This window comes from Hyla sarda, unplaced genomic scaffold, assembly GCF_029499605.1.
Source record: "Hyla sarda isolate aHylSar1 unplaced genomic scaffold, aHylSar1.hap1 scaffold_352, whole genome shotgun sequence".
In the NCBI taxonomy this organism is placed as follows: Eukaryota; Metazoa; Chordata; class Amphibia; order Anura; family Hylidae; genus Hyla; species Hyla sarda.
Genome location: NW_026610284.1, coordinates 292,624 through 306,887, shown reverse-complemented (window position 1 = coordinate 306,887; position 14,264 = coordinate 292,624). Strand labels below are relative to the sequence as shown.

Sequence of the window (14,264 nt, the reverse complement as noted above, 5' to 3'; positions counted from 1 at the left end):
ATAATGATATAGTAGTCGGGGGGGGGGGGGGGTGTACAGTGTAGTGATGTCTCCTGTATATAGATATATATATATAATGATATAGTAGTCGGGGGGGGGGGGGGGTGTACAGTGTAGTGATGTCTCCTGTATATAGATATATATATATAATGATATAGTAGTCGGGGGGGGGGGGGGGGTGTACAGTGTAGTGATGTCTCCTGTATATAGATATATATATATAATGATATAGTAGTCGGGGGGGGGGGGGGGTGTACAGTGTAGTGATGTCTCCTGTATATAGATATATATATATAATGATATAGTAGTCGGGGGGGGGGGGGGGTGTACAGTGTAGTGATGTCTCCTGTATATAGATATATATATATAATGATATAGTAGTCGGGGGGGGGGGGGGGGTGTACAGTGTAGTGATGTCTCCTGTATATAGATATATATATATAATGATATAGTAGTCGGGGGGGGGGGGGGGGTGTACAGTGTAGTGATGTCTCCTGTATATAGATATATATATAATGATATAGTAGTCGGGGGGGGGGGGGGGTGTACAGTGTAGTGATGTCTCCTGTATATAGATATATATATATAATGATATAGTAGTCGGGGGGGGGGGGGGGTGTACAGTGTAGTGATGTCTCCTGTATATAGATATATATATATAATGATATAGTAGTCGGGGGGGGGGGGGGGTGTACAGTGTAGTGATGTCTCCTGTATATAGATATATATATATAATGATATAGTAGTCGGGGGGGGGGGGGGGTGTACAGTGTAGTGATGTCTCCTGTATATAGATATATATATATAATGATATAGTAGTCGGGGGGGGGGGGGGGTGTACAGTGTAGTGATGTCTCCTGTATATAGATATATATATATAATGATATAGTAGTCGGGGGGGGGGGGGGGTGTACAGTGTAGTGATGTCTCCTGTATATAGATATATATATATAATGATATAGTAGTCGGGGGGGGGGGGGGGTGTACAGTGTAGTGATGTCTCCTGTATATAGATATATATATATAATGATATAGTAGTCGGGGGGGGGGGGGGGGTGTACAGTGTAGTGATGTCTCCTGTATATAGATATATATATATAATGATATAGTAGTCGGGGGGGGGGGGGGGTGTACAGTGTAGTGATGTCTCCTGTATATAGATATATATATATAATGATATAGTAGTCGGGGGGGGGGGGGGGTGTACAGTGTAGTGATGTCTCCTGTATATAGATATATATATATAATGATATAGTAGTCGGGGGGGGGGGGGGGTGTACAGTGTAGTGATGTCTCCTGTATATAGATATATATATATAATGATATAGTAGTCGGGGGGGGGGGGGGGTGTACAGTGTAGTGATGTCTCCTGTATATAGATATATATATATAATGATATAGTAGTCGGGGGGGGGGGGGGGTGTACAGTGTAGTGATGTCTCCTGTATATAGATATATATATATAATGATATAGTAGTCGGGGGGGGGGGGGGGGTGTACAGTGTAGTGATGTCTCCTGTATATAGATATATATATATAATGATATAGTAGTCGGGGGGGGGGGGGGGGTGTACAGTGTAGTGATGTCTCCTGTATATAGATATATATATATAATGATATAGTAGTCGGGGGGGGGGGGGGGTGTACAGTGTAGTGATGTCTCCTGTATATAGATATATATATATAATGATATAGTAGTCGGGGGGGGGGGGGGGTGTACAGTGTAGTGATGTCTCCTGTATATAGATATATATATATAATGATATAGTAGTCGGGGGGGGGGGGGGGTGTACAGTGTAGTGATGTCTCCTGTATATAGATATATATATATAATGATATAGTAGTCGGGGGGGGGGGGGGGTGTACAGTGTAGTGATGTCTCCTGTATATAGATATATATATATAATGATATAGTAGTCGGGGGGGGGGGGGGGTGTACAGTGTAGTGATGTCTCCTGTATATAGATATATATATATAATGATATAGTAGTCGGGGGGGGGGGGGGGTGTACAGTGTAGTGATGTCTCCTGTATATAGATATATATATATAATGATATAGTAGTCGGGGGGGGGGGGGGGTGTACAGTGTAGTGATGTCTCCTGTATATAGATATATATATATAATGATATAGTAGTCGGGGGGGGGGGGGGTGTACAGTGTAGTGATGTCTCCTGTATATAGATATATATATATAATGATATAGTAGTCGGGGGGGGGGGGGGGGTGTACAGTGTAGTGATGTCTCCTGTATATAGATATATATATATAATGATATAGTAGTCGGGGGGGGGGGGGGGTGTACAGTGTAGTGATGTCTCCTGTATATAGATATATATATATAATGATATAGTAGTCGGGGGGGGGGGGGGGTGTACAGTGTAGTGATGTCTCCTGTATATAGATATATATATATAATGATATAGTAGTCGGGGGGGGGGGGGGGGTGTACAGTGTAGTGATGTCTCCTGTATATAGATATATATATATATAATGATATAGTAGTCGGGGGGGGGGGGGGGTGTACAGTGTAGTGATGTCTCCTGTATATAGATATATATATATAATGATATAGTAGTCGGGGGGGGGGGGGGGTGTACAGTGTAGTGATGTCTCCTGTATATAGATATATATATATAATGATATAGTAGTCGGGGGGGGGGGGGGGTGTACAGTGTAGTGATGTCTCCTGTATATAGATATATATATATATAATGATATAGTAGTCGGGGGGGGGGGGGGGTGTACAGTGTAGTGATGTCTCCTGTATATAGATATATATATATAATGATATAGTAGTCGGGGGGGGGGGGGGGTGAGTGTAGTGATGTCTCCTGTATATAGATATATATATATAATGATATAGTAGTCGGGGGGGGGGGGGGGGGTGTACAGTGTAGTGATGTCTCCTGTATATAGATATATATATATAATGATATAGTAGTCGGGGGGGGGGGGGGGGGTGTACAGTGTAGTGATGTCTCCTGTATATAGATATATATATATATAATGATATAGTAGTCGGGGGGGGGGGGGGGGTGTACAGTGTAGTGATGTCTCCTGTATATAGATATATATATATAATGATATAGTAGTCGGGGGGGGGGGGGGGTGTACAGTGTAGTGATGTCTCCTGTATATAGATATATATATATAATGATATAGTAGTCGGGGGGGGGGGGGGTGTACAGTGTAGTGATGTCTCCTGTATATAGATATATATATATAATGATATAGTAGTCGGGGGGGGGGGGGTGTACAGTGTAGTGATGTCTCCTGTATATAGATATATATATATAATGATATAGTAGTCGGGGGGGGGGGGGGGTGTACAGTGTAGTGATGTCTCCTGTATATAGATATATATATATAATGATATAGTAGTCGGGGGGGGGGGGGGGTGTACAGTGTAGTGATGTCTCCTGTATATAGATATATATATATAATGATATAGTAGTCGGGGGGGGGGGGGGGGGGGGTGTACAGTGTAGTGATGTCTCCTGTATATATATATATATATATATAATGATATAGTAGTCGGGGGGGGGGGGGGGGGGTGTACAGTGTAGTGATGTCTCCTGTATATAGATATATATATATAATGATATAGTAGTCGGGGGGGGGGGGGGGTGTACAGTGTAGTGATGTCTCCTGTATATAGATATATATATATAATGATATAGTAGTCGGGGGGGGGGGGGGGTGTACAGTGTAGTGATGTCTCCTGTATATAGATATATATAATGATATAGCAGAGCTCCTTACACACAGAGCGCTATAGATACCCACAGAGCGCTCTAGATATACACACAGAGCACTCTACATATGCACACAGAGCACTCTACATATGCACACAGAGCACTCTACATATACACACAGAGCACTCTACATATGCACACAGAGCACTCTACATATACACACAGAGCACTCTACATATGCACACAGAGCACTCTACATATACACACAGAGCACTCTACATGCACACAGAGCACTCTACATATGCACACAGAGCACTCTACATGTGCACACAGAGCACTCTACATACACACAGAGCACTCTACATATATACAGAACACTCTACATACACACAGAGCACTCTACATATATACAGAGCACTCTACATACACACAGAGCACTCTACATACACACAGAACACTCTACATACACACAGAGCACTCTACATACACACAGAGCACTCTACATATATACAGAACACTCTACATATATACAGAGCACTCTACATATATACAGAGCACTCTACATACACATAGAGCACTCTACATATATACAGAACACTCTACATACACACAGAGCACTCTACATATATACAGAACACTCTACATACACACAGAGCACTCTACATATATACAGAACACTCTACATATATACAGAGCACTCTACATACACACAGAGCACTCTACATATATACAGAACACTCTACATACACACAGAGCACTCTACATATATACAGAGCACTCTACATACACACAGAGCACTCTACATACACACAGAGCACTCTACATACACACAGAGCACTCTACATACACACAGAGCACTCTACATACACACAGAGCACTCTACATATATACAGAACACTCTACATATATACAGAGCACTCTACATATATACAGAGCACTCTACATACACACAGAGCACTCTACATATATACAGAACACTCTACATACACACAGAGCACTCTACATATATACAGAACACTCTACATACACACAGAGCACTCTACATATATACAGAACACTCTACATATATACAGAGCACTCTAAATATATATACAGAACACTCTACATATATACAGAACACTCTACATACACGCAGAGCACTCTACATATATACAGAACACTCTACATATATACAGAGCACTCTACATACACACAGAGCCCTCTACATATATACAGAGCACTCTACATACACACAGAGCACTCTACATATATATACAGAACACTCTACATATATACAGAACACTCTACATATATACAGAGCACTCTACATACACACAGAGCACTCTACATATATACAGAACACTCTACATACACACAGAGCACTCTACATATATACAGAACACTCTACATACACACAGAGCACTCTACATATATACAGAACACTCTACATACACACAGAGCACTCTACATATATACAGAACACTCTACATATATACAGAGCACTCTAAATATATATACAGAACACTCTACATATATACAGAACACTCTACATACACACAGAGCACTCTACATATATACAGAACACTCTACATATATACAGAGCACTCTACATACACACAGAGCCCTCTACATATATACAGAGCACTCTACATACACACAGAGCACTCTCTATATATACAGAACACTCTACATACACACAGAGCACTCTACATATATATACAGAACACTCTACATATATACAGAACACTCTACATATATACAGAGCACTCTACATACACACAGAGCACTCTACATATATACAGAACACTCTACATACACACAGAGCACTCTACATATATACAGAACACTCTACATATATACAGAACACTCTACATACACACAGAGCACTCTACATATATACAGAACACTCTACATAGACAGAGAGCACTCTACATATATACAGAACACTCTACATATATACAGAGCACTCTAAATATATATACAGAACACTCTACATATATACAGAACACTCTACATATATACAGAGCACTCTACATACACACAGAGCACTCTACATATATACAGAACACTCTACATACACACAGAGCACTCTACATACACACAGAGCACTCTACATATATACAGAACACTCTACATACACACAGAGCACTCTACATATATACAGAGCACTCTACATATATACAGAGCACTCTACATACACACAGAGCCCTCTACATATATACAGAGCACTGTACATACACACAGAGCACTCTACATATATACAGAACACTCTACATACACACAGAGCACTCTACATATATACAGAGCACTCTACATACACACAGAACACTCTACATACACATAGAACACTCTACATATATACAGAGTACTCTACATACACAGAGCATTCTACATATATACACAGAACCCTCTACATATATACAGAACACTCTACATATATACAGAGCACTCTACATATATACAGAGCACTCTACATACACACAGAGCCCTCTACATATATACAGAGCACTCTACATACACACAGAGCACTCTACATATATACAGAACGCTCTTGCTGTCCTTAATGTCCCCATCTCAATCTTGCTAATATCTTAAAGGACCCCCAGGATTCCAGAACCTTCAGTATTATAGGACCATTACTGTCACTGAGACATTACTTGCATTACCAGTTTCAGTCAGCGGGGGCAGCATCACTATCATTTCCAGTGCAGGAGACTTTAGCCGGTTTGGAGATGTTTTGGTATCAGCGAGTGCTTTGTAGGCCTCATATTAATAACAAGGCCGTATACTCTGAGGACCTCACTGTATTCTTGCCTCTAGATCTTCTGTGGAGCTCAGTAAATGACCATGATGTGGGGAATTCTCCTCTTATCTCTGGGAGTGGAGGCTGCTTGGTCTGAGCGCTGTACTGCCCCCATTGGAGGTAAGGGTCATAGGTCATTGCACATGGGATATTTCCATGATATCCATCTTCTATCCATACAGAGCAGCACTGGTCACACATTAACGCTCTCTTTCTTATAGTCCGTAATCTTGCCAAGCATGGAGTGGTCAGCCAGAGCTCCACCTACGTGGACAGCGTAAGCGCCGCACACATGGGCCCCGAGCTCGCCATAGACGGGAATAATGACAGTAAGTACAGCCAAGGCTCCTGCTCCCACACCAAGAAGGAATATGAGCCATGGTGGAGCCTGGATATGAAGCATAGCCACCGTATCGGAACAGTGGTCCTGACCATCAGGACGGACTGCTGCCAAGAACGTATGCTGGGAGCCGAGGTCATGGTCGGTGACTCTCCAAATGGTGACAACCCAGTGTAAGTGTAACTGGACTGGATCTGCTATAGACAACCCTTATAATTCTATATATAATATATAGTAATTCTATATATATTATATAGAATTTTATATATTAATTCTATATATAATATAATCCCTGGTGGTCCAGGTGATAATAAATATAATCCCTGCTAATCTAAGTGTTAATAAATATAATCCCTGCTAATCTAAGTGTTAATAAATATAATCCCTTTTGGTCCAGGTGATCATAAATATAATCCCTGGTAATCTAAGTGTTAAATATAATCCCTGATGGTCTAGGTGTTAATAAATATAATCCCTGGTGGTCTAAGTGTTAATAAATATAATCCCTGGTATTCTAGGTGTTAATAAATATAATCCCTGGTGGTCTAGGTGATAATAAATATAATCCCTGGTAATCTAAGTGTTAAATATAATCCCTGGTGGTCTAGGTGTTAATAAATATAATCCCTGGTGGTCTAGGTGTTAATAAATATAATCCCTAGTGGTCTAGGTGTTAATAAATATAATCCCTGGTGGTCTAGGTGTTTATAAATGTAATCCCTGGTAATATAGGTGTATAATAGGACTATTACTGTTAATGTAATAGAGGTTAATGTATATTAATCTTAGTGGTCTAGGTTGTAATAAAAATCCCTGGTGGTCTGAATGTAAATAAATATAATCCCTGCTGGTCTGTTTTTTAATGTATATTATCTCTGATGGCCTTGGTTAATTAAATATAGTCCCTGATGGTCTGGATGTTAATAGATATAATTCCTAATGGTCTGTGTGTTTAGAAATTGTATTCCCAGTGGTCTATGTGGTAACTCCTCTTCCCTGGTGGTCTAAGTGGCAATAAATATAATCCCTGGTGGTCTGATGTTAATAAATATAATCCCTGGTGGTCTGATGTTAATAAATATAATCCCCGGTGGTCTGGGTGTTAATAAATTCTTGGTTTAATCTCTGGTGGTCTACATGTTATTGTATATAATCTCTGGTGGTCTATATGTTATTGTATATTATCTCTGGTGGTCTATATGTTATTGTACATTATCTCTGGTGGTCTATATGTTATTGTATATTATCTCTGGTGGTCTATATGTTATTGTATATTATCTCTGGTGGTCTATATGTTATTGTATATAATCTCTGGTGGTCTATATGTTATTGTATATTATCTCTGGTGGTCTACATGTTATTGTATATTATCTCTGGTGGTCTATATGTTATTGTATATTATCTCTGGTGGTCTATATGTTATTGTATATTATCTCTGGCGGTCTATATGTTATTGTATATAATCTCTGGTGGTCTATATGTTATTGTATATAATCTCTGGTGGTCTATATGTTATTGTATATTATCTCTGGTGGTCTATATGTTATTGTATATTATCTCTGGTGGTCTATATGTTATTGTATATTATCTCTGGTGGTCTATATGTTATTGTATATAATCTCTGGTGGTCTATATGTTATTGTATATTATCTCTGGTGGTCTATATGTTATTGTACATTATCTCTGGTGGTCTATATGTTATTGTATATTATCTCTGGTGGTCTATATGTTATTGTATATTATCTCTGGTGGTCTATATGTTATTGTATATTATCTCTGGTGGTCTATATGTTATTGTATATAATCTCTGGTGGTCTATATGTTATTGTATATAATCTCTGGTGGTCTATATGTTATTGTATATAATCTCTGGTGGTCTATATGTTATTGTATATAATCTCTGGTGGTCTATATGTTATTGTATATAATCTCTGGTGGTCTATATGTTATTGTATATTATCTCTGGTGGTCTATATGTTATTGTATATTATCTCTGGTGGTCTATATGTTATTGTATATAATCTCTGGTGGTCTATATGTTATTGTATATGATCTCTGGTGGTCTATATGTTATTGTATATTATCTCTGGTGGTCTATATGTTATTGTATATAATCTCTGGTGGTCTATATGTTATTGTATATAATCTCTGGTGGTCTATATGTTATTGTATATGATCTCTGGTGGTCTATATGTTATTGTATATTATCTCTGGTGGTCTATATGTTATTGTATATTATCTCTGGTGGTCTATATGTTATTGTATATAATCTCTGGTGGTCTATATGTTATTGTATATTATCTCTGGTGGTCTATATGTTATTGTATATAATCTCTGGTGGTCTATATGTTATTGTATATAATCTCTGGTGGTCTATATGTTATTGTATATAATCTCTGGTGGTCTATATGTTATTGTATATAATCTCTGGTGGTCTATATGTTATTGTATATTATCTCTGGTGGTCTATATGTTATTGTATATAATCTCTGGTGGTCTATATGTTATTGTATATAATCTCTGGTGGTCTATATGTTATTGTATATTATCTCTGGTGGTCTATATGTTATTGTATATAATCTCTGGTGGTCTATATGTTATTGTATATAATCTCTGGTGGTCTATATGTTATTGTATATAATCTCTGGTGGTCTATATGTTATTGTATATTATCTCTGGTGGTCTATATGTTATTGTATATTATCTCTGGTGGTCTATATGTTATTGTATATTATCTCTGGTGGTCTATATGTTATTGTATATTATCTCTGGTGGTCTATATGTTATTGTATATTATCTCTGGTGGTCTATATGTTATTGTATATAATCTCTGGTGGTCTATATGTTATTGTATATTATCTCTGGTGGTCTATATGTTATTGTATATTATCTCTGGTGGTCTATATGTTATTGTATATAATCTCTGGTGGTCTATATGTTATTGTATATTATCTCTGGTGGTCTATATGTTATTGTGTATAATCTCTGGTGGTCTATATGTTATTGTATATTATCTCTGGTGGTCTATATGTTATTGTATATTATCTCTGGTGGTCTATATGTTATTGTATATTATCTCTGGTGGTCTATATGTTATTGTATATTATCTCTGGTGGTCTATATGTTATTGTATATAATCTCTGGTGGTCTATATGTTATTGTATATAATCTCTGGTGGTCTATATGTTATTGTATATTATCTCTGGTGGTCTATATGTTATTGTATATAATCTCTGGTGGTCTACATGTTATTGTATATAATCTCTGGTGGTCTATATGTTATTGTATATAATCTCTGGTGGTCTATATGTTATTGTATATAATCTCTGGTGGTCTATATGTTATTGTATATTATCTCTGGTGGTCTATATGTTATTGTATATAATCTCTGGTGGTCTATATGTTATTGTATATTATCTCTGGTGGTCTATATGTTATTGTACATTATCTCTGGTGGTCTATATGTTATTGTATATTATCTCTGGTGGTCTATATGTTATATATTATCTCTGGTGGTCTATATGTTATTGTATATTATCTCTGGTGGTCTATATGTTATTGTATATTATCTCTGGTGGTCTATATGTTATTGTATATAATCTCTGGTGGTCTATATGTTATTGTATATTATCTCTGGTGGTCTATATGTTATTGTATATTATCTCTGGTGGTCTATATGTTATTGTATATAATCTCTGGTGGTCTATATGTTATTGTATATAATCTCTGGTGGTCTATATGTTATTGTATATTATCTCTGGTGGTCTATATGTTATTGTATATAATCTCTGGTGGTCTATATGTTATTGTATATAATCTCTGGTGGTCTATATGTTATTGTATATAATCTCTGGTGGTCTATATGTTATTGTATATAATCTCTGGTGGTCTATATGTTATTGTATATAATCTCTGGTGGTCTATATGTTATTGTATATAATCTCTGGTGGTCTATATGTTATTGTATATTATCTCTGGTGGTCTATATGTTATTGTATATTATCTCTGGTGGTCTATATGTTATATATTATCTCTGGTGGTCTATATGTTATTGTATATTATCTCTGGTGGTCTATATGTTATTGTACATTATCTCTGGTGGTCTATATGTTATTGTATATTATCTCTGGTGGTCTATATGTTATTGTATATAATCTCTGGTGGTCTATATGTTATTGTATATAATCTCTGGTGGTCTATATGTTATTGTACATTATCTCTGGTGGTCTATATGTTATTGTATATTATCTCTGGTGGTCTATATGTTATTGTATATTATTTCTGGTGGTCTATATGTTATATATAATCTCTGGTGGTCTATATGTTATTGTATATAATCTCTGGTGGTCTATATGTTATTGTATATAATCTCTGGTGGTCTATATGTTATTGTACATTATTTCTGGTGGTCTATATGTTATTGTATATTATCTCTGGTGGTCTATATGTTATTGTATATAATCTCTGGTGGTCTATATGTTATTGTATATTATCTCTGGTGGTCTATATGTTATTGTACATTATCTCTGGTGGTCTATATGTTATTGTATATAATCTCTGGTGGTCTATATGTTATTGTATATAATCTCTGGTGGTCTATATGTTATTGTATATAATCTCTGGTGGTCTATATGTTATTGTATATTATCTCTGGTGGTCTATATGTTATTGTATATAATCTCTGGTAGTCTATATGTTATTGTATATAATCTCTGGTGGTCTATATGTTATTGTATATAATCTCTGGTGGTCTATATGTTATTGTATATGATCTCTGGTGGTCTATATGTTATTGTATATTATCTCTGGTGGTCTATATGTTATTGTATATAATCTCTGGTGGTCTATATGTTATTGTATATAATCTCTGGTGGTCTATATGTTATTGTATATTATCTCTGGTGGTCTATATGTTATTGTATATAATCTCTGGTGGTCTATATGTTATTGTATATAATCTCTGGTGGTCTATATGTTATTGTATATAATCTCTGGTGGTCTATATGTTATTGTATATGATCTCTGGTGGTCTATATGTTATTGTATATTATCTCTGGTGGTCTATATGTTATTGTATATTATCTCTGGTGGTCTATATGTTATTGTATATTATCTCTGGTGGTCTATATGTTATTGTATATTATCTCTGGTGGTCTATATGTTATTGTATATTATCTCTGGTGGTCTATATGTTATTTTATATTATCTCTGGTGGTCTATATGTTATTGTATATTATCTCTGGTGGTCTATATGTTATTGTATATAATCTCTGGTGGTCTATATGTTATTGTGTATAATCTCTGGTGGTCTATATGTTATTGTGTATAATCTCTGGTGGTCTATATGTTATTGTATATAATCTCTGGTGGTCTATATGTTATTTTATATTATCTCTGGTGGTCTATATGTTATTGTATATAATCTCTGGTGGTCTATATGTTATTGTATATAATCTCTGGTGGTCTATATGTTATTGTATATAATCTCTGGTGGTCTATATGTTATTGTATATTATCTCTGGTGGTCTATATGTTATTGTATATAATCTCTGGTGGTCTATATGTTATTGTATATTATCTCTGGTGGTCTATATGTTATTGTATATAATCTCTGGTGGTCTATATGTTATTGTATATTATCTCTGGCGGTCTATATGTTATTGTATATAATCTCTGGTGGTCTATATGTTATTGTATATAATCTCTGGTGGTCTATATGTTATTGTATATTATCTCTGGTGGTCTATATGTTATTGTATATTATCTCTGGTGGTCTATATGTTATATATAATCTCTGGTGGTCTATATGTTATTGTATATTATCTCTGGTGGTCTATATGTTATTGTGTATAATCTCTGGTGGTCTATATGTTATTGTATATTATCTCTGGTGGTCTATATGTTATTGTATATTATCTCTGGTGGTCTATATGTTATTGTATATTATCTCTGGTGGTCTATATGTTATTGTATATTATCTCTGGTGGTCTATATGTTATTGTATATTATCTCTGGTGGTCTATATGTTATTGTATATTATCTCTGGTGGTCTATATGTTATTGTATATAATCTCTGGTGGTCTATATGTTATTGTATATTATCTCTGGTGGTCTATATGTTATTGTATATTATCTCTGGTGGTCTATATGTTATTGTATATAATCTCTGGTGGTCTATATGTTATTGTATATTATCTCTGGTGGTCTATATGTTATTGTATATTATCTCTGGTGGTCTATATGTTATTGTATATAATCTCTGGTGGTCTATATGTTATTGTATATTATCTCTGGTGGTCTATATGTTATTGTATATTATCTCTGGTGGTCTATATGTTATTGTATATTATCTCTGGTGGTCTATATGTTATTGTATATTATCTCTGGTGGTCTATATGTTATTGTATATTATCTCTGGTGGTCTATATGTTATTGTATATTATCTCTGGTGGTCTATATGTTATTGTATATTATCTCTGGTGGTCTATATGTTATTGTATATTATCTCTGGTGGTCTATATGTTAATAAATATTGTCCCTTGTGATCTTGATGTTATCAAATATAATCCTCGGTGGTTTAATAGTTAAAAGTATAATCCCTGGGGGTCTAGATATTAATATTATCCCTTGTGGCCTGGGTGTTAATAAATAATATCCCTGGGGGGGGGTCATAGGTTGCTTGTGAGTATATATTAACCCCTGAGGTGTCTGGGCGCCTGTCATCTCCTGATATATCATGGGACCGGTTTTAGGGCGGTGACTATTCTGTATCCTGCCCTTACGGCCGGAGTTGTTGTTCTTTCTTGCTGTTTCGGGGTTAATAGTTGCCGCTCCTTCCTTTCTGTAGATGCGGAGTCGTCCAGGACGCGTCTCAGGAGACCATCGCTTTCTGCTGTGATGGCATGGTTGGCCGACACGTCACGGTGCGGATCCCAAGGAGCGAGAATCATCTCACGATGTGTGAAGTGGAGGTTTACGAGTACGTTGAGACCCCCGATGTCCGCCCCGAGGAGGTTGTGTGGTCTGAATGATGTCCTATGTGCACGATACAATAAACGTTCAGCATCGTCTCTTGTTGATTTGTCAGGACAGGGAAATAAATAAGATCGTCCATCTATGGCCCGAGACCTATCACCCAATGTACGGAGGTCACATGACTCGCTGAGTACCGGAATATGGGGTCACCCGCCTGCAGTACACCCCTGATCACGTCTATAAAGCATTAGTGATGAGCGGCATTGGCCATATTCGAATTCGCGATATTTCGTGAATATATAGCTGAATATTCGTCTTATATTCGCAAATTTTGCTTATTCGTTATATTCGCGTATTTGAGGAAGAAAACAGTGAGGGGGTAGGGTACTTTACTATTGGTTGCTCTGACAAGTGTATTTGCCTCATTGTGACTGCCCCACAATTGAAAACAAGGAATATGCGAATATGTG

General features: G+C 36.7%; 1 protein-coding gene across 1 annotated transcript; it reads left to right on the top strand.

Moving 5' to 3' along the window:
* The first annotated feature begins 6,397 nt into the window (after positions 1 to 6,397).
* On the top strand, positions 6,398 to 13,881 carry LOC130331567 (fucolectin-1-like). The gene is made up of 3 exons (XM_056553697.1): positions 6,398 to 6,599; positions 6,701 to 6,992; positions 13,667 to 13,881. The coding sequence occupies exons 1-3, from the start codon at positions 6,518 to 6,520 to the stop codon at positions 13,848 to 13,850; spliced, it is 558 nt and encodes a 185-aa protein (XP_056409672.1). The 5' UTR covers positions 6,398 to 6,517; the 3' UTR covers positions 13,851 to 13,881.
* The last annotated feature ends 383 nt before the right edge of the window (positions 13,882 to 14,264 follow it).